We start from the raw sequence: 26,062 nt of genomic DNA on the forward strand, positions 1-26,062 counted from the left end.
GTTGCAGTGTCGGCGTTGGCCAAAATAGTGAACATAGCACATTATAGTTATCATAATCATTTCAAATATTCAATAGCATCAGTGAAGAGTTGGTATCATACAACTAATGTTTGTTAGGGTATTAGTGTCTATGCCAACTATCAATCCTAACTGTATATAAATGAGTCCAGGAAACCTACATAAACATGGGTCAAATGAGTAATGTTTAAGAAAGTATGATTGCTATACTTTATAAACATTTAGTATAGTTCAGTAGAAAATTTGAGTGTATTAGAAACTGAATAGTATTTTGAGAATGATACTTCAAATTCAAAATCCATCTTATATTTTAATTTTGCATCTAGATTGAATTGAGATTTTTTGTTAAACTACCCATGTAAAGGTACTATTTTGTAATATGTTAAATGTATGAGGAATATTGTAAATGTTAATTTTTATGTTTGATATTATCTCTTTTTTTCTTTAGAAAATATTATTAATAATGTTGCCGCAGTGACATGTATGATTACAAAATAGAGCGATGCTCTTCAAAATTTTAATAAAAATATTTTAAATAAATACAGGCCACCACGCTCCAGTCACTTCCTGTGAATAAATAGTATTCCCAATCAAGCAGCTGTCAGTCAGTACCTATTTACTATCATCAAAATTGTAAAATTGTAACTTATATATAAGCAAATAATCATTGAAGATTGTATTTTAATGCAATTTAAACTTTGCACCACTTCACAAATTTATGTATTTTGTTGGTTTACTTTTAGAAAAAATAAATAAGTTAAAAGTATTAATATATTATTGGAATAACGAATTATTTTTGTTACAATAAATGTGGTCAATGAAATTAATAATGTGATTTATTAGTTTAATATTTATAAATACTTTGATTAATTTATACGTTCTTCTGACTTTTAAAATTAAAAACAATTGTTAGTATAAGCTTGCTTCGTGTATATGACATAAAGCCATACTTAAAATACAACAATGGCCATGCTTTGTAAATACATAAGGGTCAGTATACAGTTACGCAATTGAAGATAAATAATGTATCGTACATGGGTCACTATTGATTATTTAGAATATAGTCCAATGGTACGCAGATGACATTGGTTCCAGTGTTCCAGTAGCAGTGGATGGTCGATCAACGTTTCAGTTTGTCCTTGGTTGTGAGAAGGGAAGCCTTTCACTGAAGAGGAAGAAGTGTATGTAACAGTCTTGTTTCATTTTCAGGCTTAGTTATTTTGCCTTAAGCAACAGATTTCAAAACTATTTATTTAGTTTAATTTCATATTAGATCTTTAATGGTGTGTGCATGTTTGCTCCGAGATGTTGTAGAAGTCATGTACAGAAATACAACAAAACAATTATAACAAATTTAATATGCATGTAAATAAATATTTGTTTTATATTCCATTGCCTGAAACCACGGTAACTCTTTACAATAGTAACTTTTCAGTATGGTATGTTTTAGTACCACTCATGTTCTTTGAATTAGTGATAGGCAGAATGATTCAATAGTCAAAATCGTTTCATTTGAATCAGTTTCTTATAATGATTGCTCAAAAGATTCTTTCATTTAGTTCTGACCATTGACAATGGGATCTGGTCTTGTCACCTGACTGGTTATAGTAATTTGGTCGTCTCAAATAACTGAAATTCCAGACGTCTAGCTGTTATAAAAAAATGTGCGTGAATACATTTCAAAGATCTTGCGTTTTCATATTTTTTTCTTTGATTAGTTATTGTTTGCTCTTGTGAACATGCGCATGCTGCGATTACTGATTACTCGACTCCTGATGTCATGAGTCATTTTACGCACCAATCAGATTGTCCGGTTAATTTCTTTCTGTGTTTTATATTCCCCTGGATGTTGTTCAGCTTTCAAGTAATCAAATCTCAAAGAGCTGATTCTTTACATAGTGAATTAATCATATGCTTTTGTTCGCTCAAATATTTGTTCATTTTGAATTAATCGTTCACGAACGACACATTACTACTTTGAACATCCTGTGATGGAGCATTTTTCTATTCCCACTGCAGAGATTCTCAAATACTTGGTAATTGAAATGTCAATTAAATTGAGGGAAATTGTGATGTGTAAAACATTTAAACTAGAAAATAATGAAGTACCGTATTAAAAATGTTTGTATAATTGAAATAATAGTGATTGCAATAACTTTTCACTAATATTTACTCATTTTTAGTTTGCTAAACCACACAATTATTCTCATCTCCAAGGCTTTTCAATATTATCGAGTCTTCAAGAATCTAGTCAGAACAAAAATTTCATATTGTAAGAGTTCATACATTTTATGACTAACCTAACCAAAATTGTGCTTCAGTTGTGGTCCCATGGGGAAATAATGAACCAATTTTTTGGGAACCAATTTTTTTTACAAATTTTAAAAATTGTTGATTTATTTTTCAGGGAAATGTTTTTCATCTGGCTTTCTATGGTTGGCACCAATCGAGCTGGTACCATTCAGATTTTTTTCGGTTGGATTCTGGCTGTTTATCCTGGTCGCTCAGAGTTTTAGTAGTGTTTCCTTTTTTCTAGCTGGTTACATTTCACACTTTTTCATTTGGTATTCCTATCAAAACTAATTGTTTCATAATTCTGCAAAATAGCTAATTGAGGAGCATGGCCTTGATCCAAAACATGATGGATTTAAGACCTTTCACTATACTTAGAAAGTTTTAAATGTTTTGCAAAAAACTACAAGTTCTAAAATCCTTACTTTGTCTACACTTTTTATGTAAAATACTGGTATAATTAACACCAGGAGAGATTTTTTTGTTAGAGGATTTTTAATTGTCCACAATTATGATAACTGTGATGTTTCTGAAAGAAAACAGTGGCATCACTTCAATATTTAGGCCTACACAAAAATAATACTCCTTTTTTTCTTATAAATTTTGTCAAGTTAAACATTTATTTAACTAAGTGAACTAATTTAATTTTTAAAAAATGTGTGTGGTATTATTTAAACAAAAGTAGGTATTTTAAAAAAATTAATGTTTGTGTGGTAACAAGAAATTTTTTTTTTCTGCATGTAGATTTGTGAGCCGGCAAAGCAGAAGTTGTGGAATGTTTTCTGCTAAATCCAGAAAAGTGACGGTGCATTGGTTTCGCCATGGATTGCGACTTCACGATAACCCAGCCTTGCTGGAAGCCATAAAAGATAGCGATGAATTTTACCCTATCTTCATTTTTGATGGCGAGAGTGCAGGTAAATATGGCTGATTTTGATTGGTTTTCCCCAACATATGACTCGTTTACATTTTTGTATAATATACTGTTTATCATTATTTATCTGTGACCTACTATAAGTTGGCCTCAACCAATATATTGAGTGAATTTGTTCTGTTTATTAATTTTTTTTGTTTGCATTTCCACCATGCTTTCAATTGAAGAATGTGAAGGTGTTAAAGGTAACTTATCCATAGTATTGATAAATTATGAGGTTTACTGAAAGTTATTAAAATTTGTTTGTATTATTGCTTGGTTTTTCTTTAAAACTAGAGATTTAGTAGCATTACCAGAAAGTGTTTACTATAGAACCCCGTTATAATTTTTCCAAAGGAAGATAGAAAAAAAAAGTTCTATTCTACTGAGAATCCTTGTTTCAGTTGTGGTTGAGGACTTCCTAGAAAACTGTTTTGTTCATTTTTGAAGGTTCAGATAAAGTTGTATGCAGAATTTCTGGAAATTTTCAAAAATTAAATTATGTACTGCATGTTTATTTATTTATTTATTTTTTCTGCAGGAACTAAATTGGTTGGATACAACCGTATGCAATTTCTTGTCGAATGCCTTCAAGACCTCAACAGTCAACTGCGCAAGCATAACGCAAAGCTGTACGTTTTTCGCGGGTCCCCCGTGGCCATCTTCAAGCGGATGTGGGAGGAGTTTGGTCTCCAGAAGATTTGCTTCGAGCAGGTAACATGCTCCAACTACATCCTTCAGAATGATTCTCGAGCATGTCACGAGCGCCAAATTTCAATCTGTCAAGTCAGCTTTTGTCCGATATTCTGAGAAGTATTTCGTTATACATAACTTAAAATTAACCTATGTCGAACCATCAAACCTTGCAGTAGCACACTTACTAGCTGAAATGAGACTAAATTTAATTTGAAATATTATTAAACATTAAATTAAAGAAATTGTGCAAAAATGGTCAGTCAGGCACATTTAAAACAGTACATAACTTTATAGCCTTAAAAATAGTGTCTATACGTCACAAAGATCTTGAAATAAATACATAGTAACTGTGGTGGAAGTTATGAAATATTAATTTTCAGCAGTGTTTTGCTTTTTTTTTTTTGTTTTTTTGTTTTTTTGGTGCCTCATAGTCACCAATCAAGTGGAAATATTTGGAGACCGTCAACTTGAATCATTTCAATGTCATCTCCGAAAAGGTTTCAGCTTCCTGATATAAAAAATCATCACGTTCCTGCAAAAATTATATATATATATATTTCATGTTAATGTAGAATTGGGATCAGATGCTCTGTTTCATTTTAAAAAATAAAGTTTTAGGTTTAACATCTTTAAAATTTTCTTGGATGCAATTCTTCAGTCTTTATTTTTAATGGCACTACTATCTTGATGACAATCTAATATGTCCTGAAAATGATCTTACCTAATAATTGTATTAAATGTTTTATATGTCCAGTTTAGTGAATTGTATAAAAATTGCAACCTATAGCTATGTTACTTTAAACACAATAAATTAATCTACATATTATAAATGGCAAAGAAGAATTTTTTAAAGCTTGTTTTCACTTTGAAGGATAAAATAAAACTTTGAATTCAAAACCTATTTCATGTAATGTAGAATTTTGCTTATTATGTATATAAGTGATATAATTTTCCAAGAAAATTGTACTAAGTGATCCTGAAACAGGCCTGAAATTAGTTGACCGGGTATTTGTAGACACCCTAGTCATGACCAGGTAAGGGACGGGTGCAGAAACTCTTGGTCGTGTTTGCCTTGTGTGATTGTGGTGTGGGTTTGGTAGGACCCGGAAGCCATTTGGCACGCCAGAGACGAGACGGTGAAGCAGTTCTGCAGCGAGCACGGCATACAGTGCGAGGAGCGCGTCTCGCACACCTTGTGGGACCCGTACCTCGTGATCAAAACCAACGGAGGCGTGCCCCCTCTCACCTACCAGATGTTCTTGGTTAGTGCCATGGCCCTCGTCAGGGTTACTCAACGTTACCGGGCGTCCATGTTTACTTGAACACCTGGAAAAGTCATGGAAACTCCCCAGTAATAGCGATTCGAAGGAAAAATGTCACACTACAGTCTGTCATCAATCAGACGATGAAGGCATTTTTTTTTCCATGTGGTACACACTATAAAATGGCATTTGCAAGGTTCTGTTTGAATTTTATTTTTTGTTTTATAGTTATAGTTTCAAATTAAGTTTGATTGTGGTGGAGGCTGGATTTTCTTTATTTATTTCAAAAAATGGAAAATTAGGTAAATAATTTAAAAAAAAAAATTCAGAATTAGAAATTTTTACCAGGGAATAATCAGTGAATTTTTATTACAATATGTTTGGACACCCTGCTCTATCAAATTTTGCTCCAAATTGACATTCAGTTTTTATTGAATTCAATTCCTTAAATGGCACATGAAGTCACTGAAACGTGATATTCACAGCCGCTTGTCATTCAAGGTTTTGGGTGCTCAGTTTCTTTTAAAAAAATGTTTTAGTTTTAACATCTTGAAAAAATTTTTGGATGCAATTTTTCAGTCTTTATTTTTAATGGCATTAGTTTCTTTGTGGCAATCTAATACATATTTGTGTCCAAAAAATTATCTTAATAATTTTATTATATGTTTTTGAGTCATATGTATTTTGCAAATTGAATGAAATTGCAACTTAAAGCTATGTTACTTCAAAAACAACAAATTATTTTAAACGGTCAAGAAGCAGTCTTAAATTTAATTTTGGAAACCCTTGATAATGTTAAAAGAATTAAGCATGTTATTGAGACTATACTTTAGTAGACTGAGACCCTCTATATTATAATACAATAGTTACTATAGCTAGTATATAACTTAAAAGTAAATTACATATTTATTTTAGGCTATTATTTGTAGCATGTGCTGATAATAATTTCTCTGTAGGCTTACATGTGCACTATTTCAATGTTTTAAGTAGGTACCTAGTTAAATTTTTTTAAATAGTTTTTTTTGTTTGAAAATTTGTCATTCCACAAGTCTAAACTTAAATCAGAAATGTTTGTATGTAGATACTTCTTAAATTTATTTCTCAAAATTCAATTAAAATGGATTAACTTTACAGGATTGTAACTTAAAAGAAACTTAACGTGGATTTTATAAGCATTAAAATCCATGTACTATTTATTTTTTGCTGTAGTAGAAGTAAATTTGTTCCCACAGACAGGGAAAAAGATTTAGAAAATAGGAAAAACTCAGGGAGTTGAAGGGTATCTTCAAAACTGGAAGACACAGGAAAATAGCCAAATATAATTATTTCTTAACACTAGACTAGTGTGTTGCTCTAATATCTTAGAACCAGCCCATATTTTTAATCGCAAATTTATGTTTGGTTAAAAGCCATATGCTTGTCTTCATTTTTAAACATGAGAGAAACAACCAATAAATCAGCTTTGTAATGATCAAATAATCTAAACATTGATGGAAATTATAATAGAGCAAAATGTGTAGTGTGCAGAAAAAATATTTTATCAGTTTGACATGTTATGTGTGGTTGAAATGTTTTTAAAGTTATCTTGCGAGATTGATTGATGAGACAGAGAAAATAACTTTTGGTTGGACAAGGAAAAGTCAGGAAAATTTCTGGAGGAAGCGTGTGGGAATCTTGAGTAATTTTTATTACCGTAGCATGTTTTACGCAACTGCAGTGGTTTCAGAATCTTCCAACTGGTGACTTTGAGGGAGTGGGGTGAATTATTTATTCAAACTGGAGAGGCAGGGTTACGGAGATAGATATTCAAGGGTCAACTAAGGTCGTACTCAGGAGGTCAATTGAGGATATAAATGTAACTGTTAAATATGTGCATCTCTTATAGCGTGGTTCCTTCCTGAAGCTCTTTCGAAATGCCTGCATTGCATTAAACAGCATTATTCATCTGTTTTTTTTTTTACCCGTAGGAGCATTATTTTTCTACCTATCCTAGTGTTTTACTCGTGATCATGCATGTCTGAATGCCTTTCAGTTTCAGGGAAAATTGCTTGCTTAGTCATGTCTATTATGTTTTTCTTTGTGTTGGTTTTTTGCCAAAATTTTTGCTTTACTATCTTATGTTAAAAAAAATTAGTTGGCTGTAATTGTTTCTTTCATTTTAATTTTTTAAAATTTTAATAGGGCTTTATTTTTGTCAGCAGCAAAATAGTTAGAGACATCATTGAGAAAACATAATAAAACTGGTTTTGGAAGTATAATGGCACAAATTTCATACTTAGCAAATTCTGTAGATGTGTTTAAAAAATTGATGCTAGTTTTTATCATTTCAATTGTGAAACAAAATGTGTTTAGGATAACTTTCACTAAGGCATAAATGTTGTTCATCTTTATTGTTTGCAGTTCTTTATTTCCTCTTCTATGCATAATTTTAAAAACACAATCAGTTTCTGATTTGCCAGTTGTTGTTTTTCTATTTAATATACTACGTGAAACAATAGTATATTGTTATAGCTAAAACTAAACATTTGTAATATTGAAGGCTATATCCAGCTCAAAATAGGAGGGGGGGGGGGGGCTATTTTTCTTTTTTTAAATAGACCCTTTCACTGTGAAGCATGTTCCATTAACTGTTCACAGATGATTCAGTGTGTGTATTTCACAATAACCTGATCAGAAATTTGTTGTTCATATAAGTGTTTTCATAACTGAAATATGTGCGTAAACAATACCATAAAAATTTGCTGTTTTATGTAAAATGATGCATATATCTGGAATATTAAACATAGCGAACTTTGTTAAATAGTGTTCTATTCAGAGGTAAAAAAATGCAAATTTCACATTGAATAGAGAACAGTATCTCTTTTTCCTGTCTTTCCGTGACGTTAAATATTATAATTTTTATAAATTAATTCTACGTATATTAAGAAGCAAACCAGATGTCATATCATTCCTATCAACTCACATTTTCCTAACTAATTTTTATAATACTCAGGAAATTATTATGATTGAATTGTCAACATGCCATCCTTCCGGGGCAAAAAAAAAAATAGTTTGGCCGGACCCAGATATAATTTTCTTTACTTCAAAAATGGGACTGCTGCCTGTTTCCCCTTGGATATCTTATTTGAATATATTTACCGTACGTGATTTTAGATTGGCAGTCTAAAGTCTGTGCTTTTCATTCCAGTGATTCCAAAACTGCTATCACTAATTTTCCTATCTTGGCAGAGATGATTCACTGAGAGTATTTGGCAGTGCCTGTTCTGTTTACGATGGGAAAGAGTTCAGTGATAAGTTTGGAGTAAATTTTATGTTCCCTTAGTGACTCCGATACATTATCTGTACATACATTGATGTCAGAATAGTTCATTAGTATGCATTCTACTTGTTATTCAAAACACTGTGCTCTTCTCTATTTGTAAACGGTATCAGTAGAGTTGCTCACTACGTCCACAGTTTAGTCAGAGGGAGCCAGATTATTATCTGTAACTGCTATCAGCCTTGTTGGTTTTGCTAATCTTACTACTGGGACAGTGTTTATTCAAGCAGAAATGAAATTTTTAGTTTGGTTTTCCTTGCATTCTCAACTTAAAGAAACACAAGTTTGAATATGCATGACATCTATGTGTTATAAAAGAGTATTTTTTAAAAAATTCATGGTACATTAGACTAATTTTGCACTGTAACAAATATATTCCTTCAATCAGTCTAGATGTGGCCAAAAGAGCAGTGAAATATTATAGTATTTTCTTGTTTTATTTCAATTGCATTTCTGCACAAAATAAATTCAGAATATTTATTTGTAAAGATGCAGCAGAAATAAAAAAAATAGTTTGGTTGATATATTATTGGATTGAATATTTAGTACAGAGAAAGATTGGTAATGTCTAGAGCCACGGAATTTTCGCGCATTCATTTAGTTGCAAGCTAGAATGCAAACCTCCACACTGTCGCACTGTGTTCATGATTGGACCACAGTTATCTGCACACGCCCCTCTACGACCGTGAGCCAACGATCTCCAGCTAGGAGAGAATTAAACGAATCAGGTAGTGCCAAATAACAAGGATAAAAATGTTCTCGCTAAGAAATCAACCAATGGGAAAGTAAACATGGTTCGAGCACACCTATAACTTTGAATTCTATCCTGAGGCCAGAGGAATCCGCGAAATTTCCGGGACTCTAGTAATGTCTCATTTTTTGCAATATCTGCTTCAAATCCATAGAAATAGCAATGGATTAAGCACATTACCTTATATTACATCCACAGCCAATCAGATTTTTGTGCCATTCATTTTGTCGGTAGTTGTCTGTACAGTTATTTAACACTGTTCACATAGTTGTCCAAAAATCACATTTTGGATGTTAGCCTAATTTTTGCTAGAAATACTTTTTGCTACCATTTAAAAGATTTGATGGCAGCAGTGGTGTATGTCAGTGAATATCTTTAAAAATAAAGCTTCCCCATTGCAGAAATTATTCAAAGAACATTTTTCTACCGACTGGACTGTAACTATAACTCAACTTTCTTGTGGTTCACAGCATACGACATCTGTCATTGGAAAACCACCACGACCCGTAGAGGACCCTGTTTGGAACAGTGTCAAATTTGGGAAGCTGCCAGAATGTTTCACTGGGGACTTTAAGGTATGCATCTGCTTTTTTTTCCATTTTGTTATGTTGCTAATTTTTTCACAGAAATATGCACTAAAGTCTAAGGTATATTCATTAATTCTCTTGAACAGTTATTAAAAATTTTAAGATCTAGCAGTGAAAAGATTTTATGGTTTTATATTTTGACCAATTTTGTTGTGAAAAAATAAAGTTTTCTTTGTTATATTTTTATTTTTACTAGGAATGGGCCAATCAAATCCTCAAATCCCATCAAATTCTTTGTATTTGAAAGATTCAATATTCTAGGTAAAATATTTCCAAGAAAAATATTACAGGAATTAAAGTAAATTAAAAAATTCAACTCTTGATAACCTTGAAGTTTACTAGGTATACACCTATTTTTCTTCATACCTATCCTTTTGCCTTTCCCCCAAGATATTGTACCTTTAACAAGTAATTATATAAGTAAAATTAAAATATGTATTGATTCGAAAACTTAATTCATGATTAAACCATTTAAAAAATTTAATGTTTCAATGCCATGGTTAATATTTTTTTCATTTTATGTACATTTTTTTATTTTGGACTCTTTGGAATTTGAATTTGAGATGGCGTCGCTTACGTCATTACCGCCCAACTATAAAATTTTCTTTGAAATCTACCTACTTTTTATTGAAAACTACAAAATATAAAATATTTAGCAAAATCATGAAATTAGTGAGGAGGAAAATGACTTTATTTCAGGAGATTGATTGTAATATTTTTGGAGGATTGGTATTTATTTATTCGGATTTATTTATATAAATGAGAAAATATTCATACAAGAATTTAAAAAAAAGAATCATCAAAATCGGGCACCCAGTCAAAAGTTCTGAGGTAAAAACATAAAAAAAAGAAAGAAAGAAGGGAAAAAAAAATACAGTCGAATTGAGGACCTCCTTTTTTGAAGTCGGTTAAAAATGCCATTCATTGGCTATCGCCATCTGTAATATTGTTTTTGCATTGTTTTTAGATTTTAATTTAAAATGGAAAAAAAATTGAGATCATTTTTGCATGCAGCTGAGACTGTGTTAGCAAAATTTTATATATATGACAGTGTTATAATAGTATTATTTTGTTACTTCTGTTCAAATAGTAGTACCACTCTTAAAAAAGGACACAGTGACAAGTGTGACAAGACTTTTAGTATGCCCCAGAATTAATGAAGGTACTTTGGATGCTTGTGAAACCAAAACTTCCAGTTTATAAATTTTACAACCTAAAATTACAATTTTATTAAAATGTTTCTACTGATATCATTGATGAAAACATCAATTATATTTTAGCAATTAAGTTTAGTTATGATTCTTTTTTTTAAATTATTTCTTCTTAGTCTGATGTGCACATAGTAAAACTTTATTATAAAATTCCTTATTCTAAAGGAGTTCTCATTTTGAAAATGCAATGATATTTTTACAAAAAAATTATTACTTTTAGTAATTTTCCAGTATAAAGTATTTTAATTAAGTGCCAAAAATATGGCTTTTTTCTGGTACTTTTTTTTTTACATGCTTTATATTAGCTTCACCTGTATGTTTGTCTGTCCATCTGTAACTCTTTCGACTAAGCGTGAGTGACTCATCACAGTAAAATGTCCCACCCATTTTATTACGTTCGTTAGCCGAGCGGTCTAAGGCGCGCGACTTCTGTGACGTCAGCTTTCGGATTCAAAGATCGTGGGTTCTACTCCCGGCCACGCCGAAAAAAAAAATGTTTTTTTTCCCCCGGTAAATTCTAATATTATATCCATACATCTAACTGCAAATGATTCGTAGAGACTTTACCATTTCTTTGTGACGTTGCAACTCCAAATAGTTATCTCAGATGGTAATAGGTAGTGTCGGTAACTCATTTCCCTATGATAATTATACATAAATATAGTTTAAAAAACTAAAAAAACATGCTTTTAAAGAATATCAAACTAAAAAGTTAAAAATAAATATAGTTTAAAAAACTAAAAAACATGCTTTTAAAGAATATCAAACTAAAAAGTTAAAAATAAATATAGTTTAAAAAACTAAAGAAACATGCTTTTAAAGATTATCAAACTAAAAAGTAAAAAATAATTTTAAAATTAAATTTATGACAATAGTATATAAGCAATACTAGTATAAATGAGAAAAAAGCATGGGGCGCTTAATATTCAAAAAATATGGCACAAAGCGCCTCAAGCTTTTTTCTCATTTATACTAGTATTGCTTATATACTATTGTCATAAATTTAATTTTAAAATTATTTTTTACTTTTTAGTTTGATAATCTTTAAAAGCATGTTTCTTTAGTTTTTTAAACTATATTTATTTTTAACTTTTTAGTTTGATATTCTTTAAAAGAATGTTTTTTAGTTTTTTAAACTATATTTATTGCAGTTACATTAAACAGTTGTGTTACACTTTTTACTGGTAAATCACTGCGTGGTATTAACAAAGACTTCACCTGTGCATATTATAACAGGTGAAGAAGGTACTATTACTAATAATTAGGGATGTGCGAATCCTTGATTTTCAGTTCGGTTAGAATACGATTCGAATCCCTGGCAATATTTGAGATATGAATCCGATTCCGAATATTAAGCACAGAATAATTAAAAATAACTGATTAATTTAAAAATAAAGTGTGTTTTCTTTTTTCTAACTGTAACTACTGGCAATTATTTATTACACTGAGATTGAAATGTTTATAATTATGTAAACTTAATTAATAATAAACACTTTAAAATATGAAAAACAAAACTTATTCGATTCGCCAACTCAATCGTAATAAACTGCATGCCACAGGGAAATCTCAGTTTTATAAACGTTTCAGCAAATGAAACAATTTTTTCTCCAGTAAATAGCCAAGACTTTTTCTTGTAGGTATGTAATTGTTTTTAGTTTATAGTTTGCTATACGACGAAATTCGTAATTATTGCTTAAGAGGCCACTCCAGTGTTTCAGGGGCACTACGCAACCCGCGTTAACCTCATAAGATTCAATGTTATTTTCATTTTGCTTATAACTAATTAACTAATATAGATTTCGAAATGATGCTTGCTTGACATGTAAGACAACGATGCTCTTGTCAAAGCCCCTTTCTTCAAAAACGTGCATAAATTATGGTTTTATACTAATCTTTACTAATATGCATAAGTGCATTGTCTAGGTTTGAACAATAATTTATGCACGTTTTTGAAGAAAGGGGCTTTGATAAGAGCATCGTTGTCTTACATGTCAAACAAGCATCATTTCGAAATCTATATTAGTTAATTAGTTATAAGCAAAATGAAAATAGCATTGAATCTTATGAGGTTAACGTGGGTTGCGTAGTGCCCCTGAAACACTGGAGTGGCCTCTTAAGCTCTCGAAATCTCGAAATTCTTTTAATGTCACTGTGTTAATTATTTAATTTACATATCTTTCTTTGATACATCATATTATAAATACTTACGTAATAGTATCCTACTTTATTTTTCACTGCTAATATTTTTGAGCCGTATAAAATTAATTTATAACTTTTGTGAATATTTGTAATACTGTTCGAATCCATGTACGTACAACGATTCCGGGTTCGGGTAATTGTGGATTCGAACCGTACCCTAAAATATCGGGTACTCGCACATCCCTACTAATAATATTTGTTTTTGTTGCAGTTGTTTTCAAGCATCCCGACGCCCCAGGACTTCGGCCTGAGCAAGGACGAGACCCTCGGGGAGCGCATGATCCGCTGGGTGGGCGGGGAGACGTGCGCGCTCCAGAACCTGTCCAGCCGCCTGAAGGTGGAGGAGACGGCCTTCAGGCAGGGCTTCTACCTGCCCAATGTCGCGTTGCCCGACCTGCTGGGCCCGCCGACCAGTCAGAGCCCGGCGCTGCGGTTCGGTTGCCTCTCCGTGCGGAGGTGCGCTGTCCATAGAGAATGTTCTGACACCTTGCTTAAGTTGGACCCGTAGAGGGAGGCTGGTTAGGGATATAAGGGGTGGCACTTGTTGCGTGTCAGTAGACATTATTTAATAGTTCATATCAGAAAAAAACCTATTACTATGACATCTTTGCATTAATGAAGGCAAATATTCAGTCCTACAATAAACTATTATTATGGCCTAAATAACATAATCCTGGGAAGTTAGAAATAGTCAGGGAAAATCAGGGTAATTAACCAGTAATGGTAATTTTGAGGGGAAAAATGCCATTAATATTGAAGTCCAATTCTTGTTAATAACTGTCATTAATATTGAAGTCCTTAAATTTGTGTTGATAATGTCATCAATATTGAAGTCCTTAAATTTGTCTTGATAAATGATTTTATAAATCATGTTCACATTTTTTTTACTAAATTAATGTATAACAGCATCTATACTGTTTTCACATATAAAATTTTATTTTTTGCAATTAGTTTTGATAAAATAAAAAGTTAAGTATACAAAACAAAATAAAGAAAGTGGAGAGAGAACTAGGCTAACGATGGGGGATGGTAGAGGCTGGATTTTCAGTATTTCTTTCAGTAAAGTATTTTAAAAAATGGGTGCGTGTACTTAGGTACGCGCGTGAGAAGTTATACTTCTTTGGCATCATTAAAAAATAGTTTTTAATTGCATGCAAATAATTCTCCATGGTAGCGTTAAAACGTTTAACGCAACCTTGTTGGAAGTCACATTAGGAGTATAACTTCAAAAAGATAAGTAATTTTTAAAAAAGTCAGTCTATAATTTGAAATTTTGGTCAGAGAAGGTCGAAGAAATGATGTAACAGATTTGTGTTAGGACACGCTGGATATGGGATTGTTCTGTTTCCGCCTCCCGTCTCGCGACGGTGGAGCGAGGCTCGCCGAAGGGTCCCGCGAGGTGTCCACTCACAAGCTGCCGTGCTCGCCGCAGGTTCTACTGGAGCGTGCACGACCTGTACAACGCGGTGCGCGGGGGGGAGCCGCCGTCCAGCCAGAGCATCACCGGCCAGCTGATCTGGCGCGAGTTCTTCTACACCATGTCGGCCGACAACCCCTTCTACGGGGAGATGGAGCGCAACCCCATCTGCCTCAACATCCCCTGGCAGGAGGAGAAGGCCTCCGACCACCTGGAGAAGTGGAAGACCGGCAAGACGGGCTTCCCGTTCATCGACGCCGTCATGAGGCAGCTGCTGACGGTTCGCATCCCCTCTCGTCCATCCTATCCTGTCTTCTGTTTCTGTAAATGAATGAATTTGGCCATTGTTTCAATTGACAGTAGACTCTCAATCATCCGGGTGCTGGTTATCCGGTTTGTGCATTATTCCGGTTTCACTTCCTTAAGCCATCAATTTTTTATTTTTTTTATTTTTTTGTGATCTAGTGATGTGACTAAGCATTTTAAGCTGTGATTCAAGAAGCAAAAATGCTGAGAGAAAAAAAAATAGTGCATACATAGTTGGTAAGTGTTAGTGCTCATTAAGAACTTAAAAACTGCCAGAGAAAATTATAAGCGCATTCAGGTAAGCCCTGTGTGCTATTGTCCCACGTGCCCTTGTGAACCGCGCTCAGGTCGGCGCCTGTTCTGTGACTCAGTGAGTCTGTGTAGTTTCTAGGCAGCAGTTGCAACGCAGAAGTATTTTTTTCTGTCGTAATCTTTAGAGTCTGGCTGGTCGATAATTTTTAATTATACTTTAATTTTTGTTGAATGTGATGTACCACTCGTTAGCATTTATTAGTAGACATTACTGCCTACAAATTTTTCTTTCATTCCTTTTCGCTCATGATTTTATCAGCACCTAGACCGTGCACATTGAAAATCAGTGATATCGACAGTGGTATGACAAAATAATTGTTATGTCACCTGTTGCAATGGTGAAGTGTGGTATGCCTAGGAGTTGCGATTTTGAATTTAAATTTTTGATAGTTGTTATAATTTTATTGGTGAATAACTAATATCGGTAGTCAAGGAAAATTTTTATCCAAGCCTGGAAAAGTCACTTGACGTTTTTATCCGAGGTTTGCTAGCCACCCTGACGTAGCGCCTGCCTTGCAGGAAGGCTGGGTGCATCACGTCGGTCGCAATGCGGTCGCGTGCTTCCTGACCCGGGGAGACCTGTGGCTGTCGTGGGAGGCCGGCCTGGAGCACTTCCTCAAGAACCTGCTGGACGCTGATTGGTCGGTGTGCGCCGGGAACTGGATGTGGGTGTCGAGCTCGGCGTTCGAGCAGCTCCTGGACTGCTCGACCTGCGTCTGCCCGGTCAACTACGGCCGCAGGCTCGATCCCGAAGGGACCTACATCAAGTGAGTAGTTCGCTGGTGTTGTCCTTTATATGAATTATATATTATATATCAATGGTGTTGAACTGCGACCTCATATGTCAACATTCCACCAATATTTACATATAGCATACTTGTATGTCACTTTGAGAAAAATTGGACTGAATGAAAAATTATGGTTACATAATTCTTAAGAGATTACTTTGATTGTAAACATGTATGAACAGTCAATGTTTAATGTTTAGTAAATATAGTAATTTAAAAGTGTTTTTTGACTGCCCTGTAAAATTAACATTTTTGACATACGAGGTTGCAGTTCAACACCATCGATTATATAATATTTTTTATTATTCGATAAATATGACACTAGAATGTTTCTTATTACATTTTTCACCAGATGTGATGTTGACTGTGATAAATTGTGCAATTTCTAGTATCTGCAATAGCTTGTAATAATTATATCAAGGCCTGAATTACTTGCAATACTAACTAGCATTTAGTATTTTTTTTGTGATTGAAAAATTTACCATAAGTAATGTAAAAATCAGTTTATTAAAAATGCAAGTGTTGAAATAGTGTGAAATATTTTTTTTTCCTCATCACTTGGCATGTGCATATTGGTACAGACTACATGCTAAATTAATTAATTTAATGTAAAATCTTAAAGAATTAGATTTTTGTCATTTAAATTTTGTTAAAATGCTAATTAATTTCACGATATTAGTTGCATAGTGGTATATAGTGTGTTTACTTACATTTAATTTATTTTATGATGTAATAAGATGCTTTACCATGTTATTTTGGTTTTATCACATTTCACCATAAAAATCTTCTCCCTGGCGGTATGACAACAGGCCAAGGGGAATATACTTCAGCTCGGCAGTAAGCAGTAAGTGATGTGTCGTGTGCTTGTGTCAGGCGCTACATCCCCGAACTGGCCAACTTCCCGCCCAAGTACGTGTACGAACCGTGGCGAGCCCCGTTGGACGTCCAAGAGAGGGCTGGCTGCATAATCGGCAAGGACTACCCGGAGCGGATTGTGGATCACCAACAGGCCTCGCGCAGAAACCAAAAGGTGTGTGATCGCAGCAAATTAAAATTTGTGAGGGAACTGACAGTGGACACACTCTCCAGAAGCAGGGGTAAGGGGTCCGCCTAGTCAGGGGTGTATTTGTGTCAGTGGGGCGGGGATATGAGTGTGACACTCGCTGTTGCTTCTTGAGCTCTGAACTGGCGTGCAGTCGTCTCTTTGTGCATGGGCCAGCTATGAAAGTTAAGTGTCAACCATTACGTTATACAGTAGGGAAATGGATATAAGGTTGTAGTGTGAGTCCCTTGAGTGGTTTAAAGAATTGGTACTTGGTGTTTCATGTCTAAAAAGACTCAGAAATTTTTTTTTATCATTTTCACTTTTCTAAACATACTCTTTAGAAACAAAATCTCAAAACAGAACTACTGATCTGCCCAAAGTGTATTATTTTGTAAACGGTCACCACTCTGATATCTTGAGCAGTTTTCAAATTGCGTGGTTTCTTTTGAAGCTCTGCACACACTATGTATTCCTGGATAAGTGAGGCCCTTAAAACTTATAAAGTTAAGGCTGGAACCGTGTCTGTACGGATTGCTAGAAGTTCCCCCTGCCCTCTCTTCATGCCAACCAGGCGCATTGTTGGCGGGAATGTGCAAGGTCGCCTTTTTTGCATGCTCGCACACTGCCACTGGCAATAAAACAATCGCCGTTCGTCCGCCACAGAGACTAGTCACCCTAACACCAGGGCCAGGGTAGAGCTATGAACTATGGGTGTACGTGCGTAGGTCTTGGGTTTAGTGCCTGGTAGACTTAGGAACCTATTTCGACACATCCCTTGTACTTTGGGTGTATGCAACCGACCATGAACTTAAAGTAAATCGAGAGTATCATACAATACAAGTTCAGGTTTAATGGTTTAATTATTTATGTAGCCTGCCCTTTCAGCCTCTCGAGATGAACCCAGGGGACTCAGATAAAATCAGTCCATCATCACCAATGAATCTAGTATCCCAACTCCCCCCACCCCCTCCTTCTCACACACACTTTTTCTCATGTTACTTTCAAAATAGTTATTGTTTATCCAAGACAATATAAATGGAAACCCATTATCTCTTTTAGTTTCGCAATGTTAACTCTAACTTAATAGGCCACCCCTTAACTGCGAATTTGGTGACTCAGTGCTTGTCACTGATAATACCATCTACCTTTGTGACATTTAGACTGGCTGCTCATATCAAACAAAGGTATGGTTTTAGACTATTTGTCACTTTGGGACTTGGCTGTTTGAAAGTATTATTAATTTTCATATGTGACTAGCGCAAACATAATCATCATCTACCTTTTTGTATTTATAGTTTACATGTTATCATTTTGTTTTTATATACTTCTTTTTTTTTAATGTGGATTGTTAAACAAATTAATTGTTTACATGCAGTACATGGAGAACATCCGCAACAGCCTGATGAACGACTGCCCGCCTCACTGCTGCCCTTCAAACATCGAAGAGACTCGTCAATTCCTGTGGCTCCCGGAGAAGTGCGTGGACCACATGTGTGTCGACAGCACCAATTAAAACAGGACGGGAGCAAACTGCGTACTGCTGTAAGGTCTTGTTTATAAACTACGCAAGAATACAAGAACGCAAAGTCCAAAATGTTCAGCAACCACATTTTCGAGTAACGGTTTATAAAACTATGCAAGGCGCAATAACTCAACACATGGTTCAACTTCAAACTTTCTTGCGTTTTGGCTCGCGTTTTAAATAGCCATGTTTAAAGAGAATTGTTCCGAAAACTTTTTAAAAACACAGACATTATGTGCATAGGTGTCTACAATGTTCTTTTTATTACATACATCATGTTTAAACTTGTTAACACATTTCACACAGTTAAAGAAAATACTTTTAACAACACTTTTAAATCACATTATTCACAATTTGTTTTGTTATCATGATAAATATAAATTATCAACAAAATTCCAGCGTGTAAATTTGTTTTCTACTGTTTTACCAATTTTAAGTAATAGGGTTGTTGACATCTTGTGACTTCTGTGCTTTTTAAACGACAGTGATTTTCTTGCGTTGATTGCATGTTGCAATTTTGCGTTGTTTTATTCTCTGCGTAGTTTATAAACCCAGCCTAACTGTTGTTGGATCACACTGCATTTCGGCTTATCTGAACATTTTGTAACGGTCTTCTTAAGCCTGGATCACGCGATGGAAGGTTTCCTACAGTCTCTACTAGAATCTTCCAGCAAAACTGTTAGACAAGCCTTCATGGTAGCAGGTATGGCTCTTTCTATGGAAGAAACTATCATACCTAGAATTGTGACTTGTATAGACATAGCTTGTGGGATTGGGTTTGTTATGATAATTATCACTACCTCTGCTTGTCTAATGTACTCTCCAGTATGAAGGGGAAAAGCTAAAGGTAACAACAATAAAAAAAACTTGGAGATGAGAATGTTAGTGAATATCCTTTTAATGGTATAACTCTGCATAAAGGCCCACACAATAAAAAGTATTTGAAAATCTCTGCAAAACAAGCAAACTCCAGGTTAACAACAAATACCAGCAAATAACAAAAGAATAATTAGGGTGCTGGTTCACTTTACTCAACAGCTTACTCCACATCTAAGTGAGATCTCAAAGAACAGCAGAATGAATTTAAAATATAATTTATTTTAGTCTATACAAGCCGCTGAGGCATTACTTGTATTCTGTTTCATCTGGCTTTTGGATTAGCAGGACTCTGCTGTAGGTTAATTATTTTTTATACATTATTCAGGGAAATTTATAATTTTGATCATGAAAAGAGGAATTTTTATTACAGATTTGTGTGGATACTCGGACTAGGAACGAAATCAAGTGTTCAGCTTAGCTGGGGTGCAGTGTATGTGTTGAGTAATCTTGTAAACTTAGCTTCAGAAACAGCTATTCATAGCGTTAGTAAAAGATGCTTTCAGAAATCACTGTGGCAAATATGAGCCAGTGAATGGCTACTGAGAGCGTAAGTAAGTTTTTCTCTGATTGACGCATGGTGTTGCTAAAAAAGAAATAATGGTGTTGGGTTGTCTTGTAGGTCAGGGTTTCAAATGTGATGTGTGCTGTGTAATGGTGAACCATTATAACATCGTCATTGTAAGTGTTGTTTCAGTGTCTAGAATGCTATTCCCTATCTTGCATCCAGGTATGCATACGAGTATGTGGTTATTCAGTGTTAACAGTGTTGTGCCAATTACTTGTTAAAAACTTTATAGCATTATCTAAACCTCCTACAATTATTGTTCTTGTTACTATATTTAGAGCATTCTTGAGCATCTAATAATTATTTAAAGTACTAATCATTGTAGTTATTCTCAGCAGCTAACAGTTAACTGTTAATTTGATTTCACATTGATTTTATTTATTTAATTCTTTCTCACGCATCACCTCTTAATTTCTAACTATGCCAATGTCACCAAAACTTAAATCCCTTATTCATTCATATATTTTGTTTAAAAAATAATAAATAAATATTTTGCTAACATATAAATTTAAGTTTAGGTACACTTAAAATACATTACCGAACTGGAAAGCAAAAAAAAAATAAACAAATAATTTTGATGTCATATTTTCTCACAAATATTTTGTTTTAAATGTGATACAAACTCGACTTAGAATTTAGGCACATGTAAGTCTCTTTACCAGTAACATTTACTTTAAAAATGTATTCATAGATTAATGTTTTTAGTTTCTTATTTAGTATAATAAACAACCACAACAAAAAAAATGGTCAAATTTTTTATGTTCCTCTGTGGTGATTTGCAGAAAATGAACCAGTCATTAGTGATGAATGATGATTTGTTAAAAATTGGTACAAAGGGAAGAACTTTCTTTTACTCTAGTCTTAATTCTTATAAGTATATGTCTATAGTTGCTTTTGGTACTACTAAATGCTAAAGCAGTTATTGAAAATAATAAGTAATATTTTGGTGAAGTAAAATTTTTATTGAGTTATGTACTTTTCTGAGATAAAAATCAAACTGCCTATGTGGGTTGTGTTCGTTTGCACTAGATGTTTACTTTTAATACAGCTTGATATTTGTGCCTGCTGTAAAACTTGATTAAGTTTGATACTAACAGAAAGTAAAAAGTGTCAATTCTGCTGATTTATTGTTGAAATAACACATTGAATATAAAGTATGTAATTTTGATATTATATTGGTGTAAACCAGAATAGTTTTTTTGAAATTGATATATATTCTTTATCTAGAACAATGTAACTGTGATAGTAAGATTGTATTTTTGACTCATTATTAACCATAAATGGTAGTATATTATTGGAAAAGGGTATTTTTGTGATATATATTTACTCACTATATCAATACATTTTTATAATAGAGAAGGTTATTTTAATAAAATTGTATCCACAACTTTCAGTGGAGAGAATTTGTACACAGTTACGTGATCAGGAACCAACAAAATAAAATGTTTTTCTTTGTTTTCATCGATCTTCACAAAGCCTTCCAAATAAAGTTGTACACTTACGTCTCTGCCATATAATTTGGCATCATTATTTTTAGTATTAATTTGTTTTTGAAGTTCATAATTGCAAAGTAAGTGTTTCTTTTTTCTTCCCAAAGTTTTGAAATTTAAGAAATGGCATTTGGTTCCTGAATGCATAGCTGCTTCTGTTTAAGAGATTGTATTTTGAAACTGATGGTCCATTGTTACTGTGATTAAAACATTATCTAGTTTAAAATTCTGTATATCATAATCATAAAGCATTAGGTTAAAACTAAAAGTAATGGTAAGTTGATGCTGTTTTTTATTTGAAAAGTTTTATGTTAACAGATTGAAATAATTTGTTTGTTAATAATGACTTAGAGTTATAGTTACATTATGCAATTTTTTTTTAAATCTTAAAAGAAGAGATTGTTTTATCTATAACTGCAGTTAATGTTGTAAGCATATTTAATGAAAATACTAAGATATTTTAAGTGTTAAATGGTCTGTGTTCCTCATAGTGTTTCAATTTATGATCTGATATTTTCTGTGGTAGGTGATGATTAGTTTTTGGTGGTGGTGATGTTAAAAGTGTATTGTTCTGTGAAACTTTTATTTAGGCTCTTCGTACATATTTATCTAGATAGTGTAATTTGTATTCCATCATTCCACTTCCTGCTTTTTGAGGTTGAGTCTCACTTGGTTGTTAATCAAGGGAGGAAGACTTTTAGCAGTACCTAGTAAGTCCATGGAAAAAGGCCCACAGCATTTATGCTTCTAATTAAATATTTCATTATTGAGTTGGTTAATAATAAAGAAGCTTTTACCATGATTCAAGTAGTAAGCTCATATCATTTTGAATTTGTATTTTAAAAAAAAGCTGACGTTTATGCAAATTACGTACTTTTTTTTTGTTTCCCTAATTACTCTTTATGTCTTTACAATAAATTTATTTTTGCTTGTTTTTCATTACAGAAAAAATTGTGTTTCCCTTGGTTTACACTTTATCATTTTTAATAAAAATATTTTATAGTTTCCAGAAAACTGTTAGAGGATTTATTCCATGAAATTCTTGTCATCACATTGATCTGCATGTGCATACCTGGGCTGTGCTTTGTTCATATTAACTTTAAAGTGTGATGTGGTGAAGAAGATATTCTCAAAAGAGATATGAATTTGAAGATGAATACATATTTTGACATTGTTAGCAATGTGTTTTTTTCTTTCTGTAATTCATAACTGTAGTCTCGTAAGTTTTTATTTTGTAATATTTTTCATGAGATTTTATTTTATTTCTGGACTATCTTGCTAATTTCTTTCCATACTTAATTCATTTTTGTTTTCCTTGTATTTTTTCTTGTACTACGCAATTATGCAATGGTATTTTCCGTACATTTATAAGAGTAGTTGTGATATCTCTGTGTTTTATTAGTCTAGATGTTAATATATAGGATATATATATATATCAATGCAGCTGTAATTAATTAGTTGTAGAACTTTGCAAGAAACTCATTTTTAAGTTTATGTGCCATGAAATAGTAATTTAACATTCAGTGCATGTTAACTTTTTTCAAAGTTAATATATATAATTATTATGCACAAAATTGTTGTAAAAAAACAAACCAAAATAATTTCTTAAAGTAATTAATTATGTTATGCTTCCATGAACTTCTTAAATATTTGTTTGCATTAAAAAATTTTACTTCTCAATTTTTTTTCAATTTTTTATTCATAACCATTGATTGTAATTTATATTTATGTTATTATGTCGATGTACTGTTATGTTGTTTCAATAAGTTTTGCCAGTTTTTGTTGTTACTTATAATATATCTGTGGTAATTTTTTGTAAGCATAAAATGTCAACATTTATAAATTCCGTTACTAGTTAACAAAGACTGAAACTAATTGGATAAACTGGAGACTGAACCTTAAGGTAATTGAGGAAATAGGTACATGAAAATGTTAGTTTTTAATTAAATTTAAAGTATAAACTTAAGTTTTTCTTTCAGTAATGTGCTGTATTGTTCGCATATTGCTGTACGTATACACTGTGTGATAGCTATTGTGAAAAAATAGCATATGTTGTTGGAAAAAATATATACAGTATATATATATATATATATATATATATATAATGTACTATGAACTTGATGTTGTCCATTAAACATGTTGGTGTTATAAAATTGTTTTTATTTATTGTTAATGTCACTTCTGGGTATAAGTAAAAAATACTTAGGTAGGTAGTTCATAATCAATACAGATGTTGAACTATATTTGTTCTCACGCTCCTTTGTTGTAGCTATACATAACTTACCACTCCGCATCTATTGTACGTACAATCTTCCTCTGTGTATTAGCTCTACAATTGTGAACAGTTTTAAAAATTGTATTTAATTACAGATAATCATAACCATTCCATTTAATATAATTGAGCTGTACGATTTGGTAATGTTTACAGTTACATGATTTTTTTCTCATGACATTCTTATTTTGCATTTCTTTAGTTGACAAAATATTATGTATTTTTTAAGAAGAATACAGAAAAATGAAATAGGTAGGTATTTGAAAATATTTTTTTATAATTGCAATTTAATATTTATTTTAAATTGGTTAGGGAATTTACTTTAAAATGTAAAAAAGTCATGGAAATACCTCAGTGGTAGTAATTTGAGGGGAAGTCATGTTCTGGTATGCCATCACCCAGACTTTGAACACACAATTTTTTTTTTTCCAGGAGCTGTTTTAGTGTATGTTCACACTGTAAATTGGTGTACACAAGGTTATTTTTGAGTTAGTACAGCTATAGTGATGGCGAGGTGGGATTGTCTTTTTTTTCTTTCAGAAACTTGGAAAATGGGTAAATTATTTTTAAAAAATCATCAGGGAAATTTGTAATTTTGATCATGGAAGTCTTGGAAACATCGGGTAATTTTTTCTACAAGTTTGTTTGTTGACACCCTGAATTGTAATATTGAGTCCTGTTACCATTTCAAAGTACCTACTTTTTACACTGATTGACTGATAGTGAAGATAAGGTCTTAGACATTTACCTAAGTTTAGTTGTGCAACATACACTAAAAAGTTTTGTGACTAACAGAATATTAATGTCCCTTTCTAATGCCATTAACACACAAAGCTAAGCAGAGGTTAACTTTCAAGATTTGAAATCCTAATTACAGTAATGTTAGAGGTGAAGTGAGACACAAAACTATGACCATTGTGTTAAATTAAAGGTTTGTCAGCAATGCAACCAAGGGTGCTAGCACTTAAAAGGTAAAACATTGCTATAATAAATACAATTTAATATAAATACCCATGATTCAGCAAAACCAGCTGCATCTTGGTTTGTGTGTAAAGTATTGTCTAGTATGCCATTTTTTCAAGGGAAAGGACATTCAGTCCTTTAGGGTGATTGATCAAAAAAATAATCCTGTTCTAAAGCAGTAAAATTTAAAAAAAAAAGTCATATCAGTGCAAGCACTAAAATATTTTTAAAAGTTTATATAGGTAACATGTTTAATTCTTCAAAATGAATTTGGACACTGACACTTATTTTCTGACTCTTTAAGCATGAAACATAAACATGTAAAGAAGTGTCCTTTCTTTGGACAAGTTTATGATCAATTTTGTGTAAAAAGTACCTAATTAAAAAAAATTGTCATTGGTTAGCCTGCAAATTATGCAACTTAAGCATATACACTAGATGCCGTACTGGCACACATTATGGGTGCATTGTACTGCACCCAACCTTTATGTGTATACTTGACTGAACTGGAATTAAGTCATCAAAGTCCACTGAGTTTAGCTGGCATAATTCACACATGTTAGAGCACGTACAAAATGATCAACTAGCAATAAAAAAAAGTCTCTCAGAAATTATTAAGTGACCTGTATAATACACAAGCTGGGTTGGGTTCAGCAGGAGAAAGAAAATGAAAGTGATGACTACTGAAAAGAATGATGATTGTCAGTCGTGGAGAGTGGTGTTGTTGGGTGCCACTATGCATTTTATCTTAAACCCAGAAGACAAGACCATGCAGACATCTCGTGGACAGAACAGGAATACCAGAGTAAAGAGAAACCTGATTCATCATATCAGACAATTTGGGCATCATGTGCCCCTTCTTTTTTCTTTTTCAGGAGGGTAGGTATTCACTCGTACAAATGATTGTAACAGAAATGAAAGGGTTGGTTAAGAAGATTAGTTATATACTTATGAATCCTTGCTAAAAAAAAAAGTGTGTTTTATGCAAACAAAGTTGAATGAGTGAGCAACAAACAGAGGATATGCTTCGATATGTTTGTGCGCCTGACTCCATTTCAGTAAATCCCGTCAATGTTCGAGAGAGTGAGCAAAGCATAAGATTAAAGATGTTGGTAATCATTCCATATCACAGATCTAAGTTTATCCTTTAAATCTGAAGTCATGATCCATAATACATTGATTTAACTGTGCATCATGCTTGCTGTTTAATTTATTACCACAAAAGATTATGGACATAAAAACTCGAATATCACAT

At 32.9% G+C, this 26,062-nt stretch overlaps 1 protein-coding gene across 1 annotated transcript; it reads left to right on the plus strand.

Moving 5' to 3' along the window:
* Positions 1-975: 975 nt before the first annotated feature.
* LOC134537635 (cryptochrome-1) lies at positions 976-20,651 on the plus strand. The gene is made up of 10 exons (XM_063378299.1): positions 976-1,199; positions 3,055-3,227; positions 3,765-3,937; positions 5,020-5,181; positions 9,722-9,826; positions 13,460-13,704; positions 14,681-14,945; positions 15,803-16,050; positions 16,945-17,101; positions 18,492-20,651. The coding sequence occupies exons 2-10, from the start codon at positions 3,086-3,088 to the stop codon at positions 18,627-18,629; spliced, it is 1,635 nt and encodes a 544-aa protein (XP_063234369.1). The 5' UTR covers positions 976-1,199; positions 3,055-3,085; the 3' UTR covers positions 18,630-20,651.
* The last annotated feature ends 5,411 nt before the right edge of the window (positions 20,652-26,062 follow it).

Source organism: Bacillus rossius, chromosome 12, assembly GCF_032445375.1.
Source record: "Bacillus rossius redtenbacheri isolate Brsri chromosome 12, Brsri_v3, whole genome shotgun sequence".
Taxonomy (NCBI): Eukaryota; Metazoa; Arthropoda; class Insecta; order Phasmatodea; family Bacillidae; genus Bacillus; species Bacillus rossius.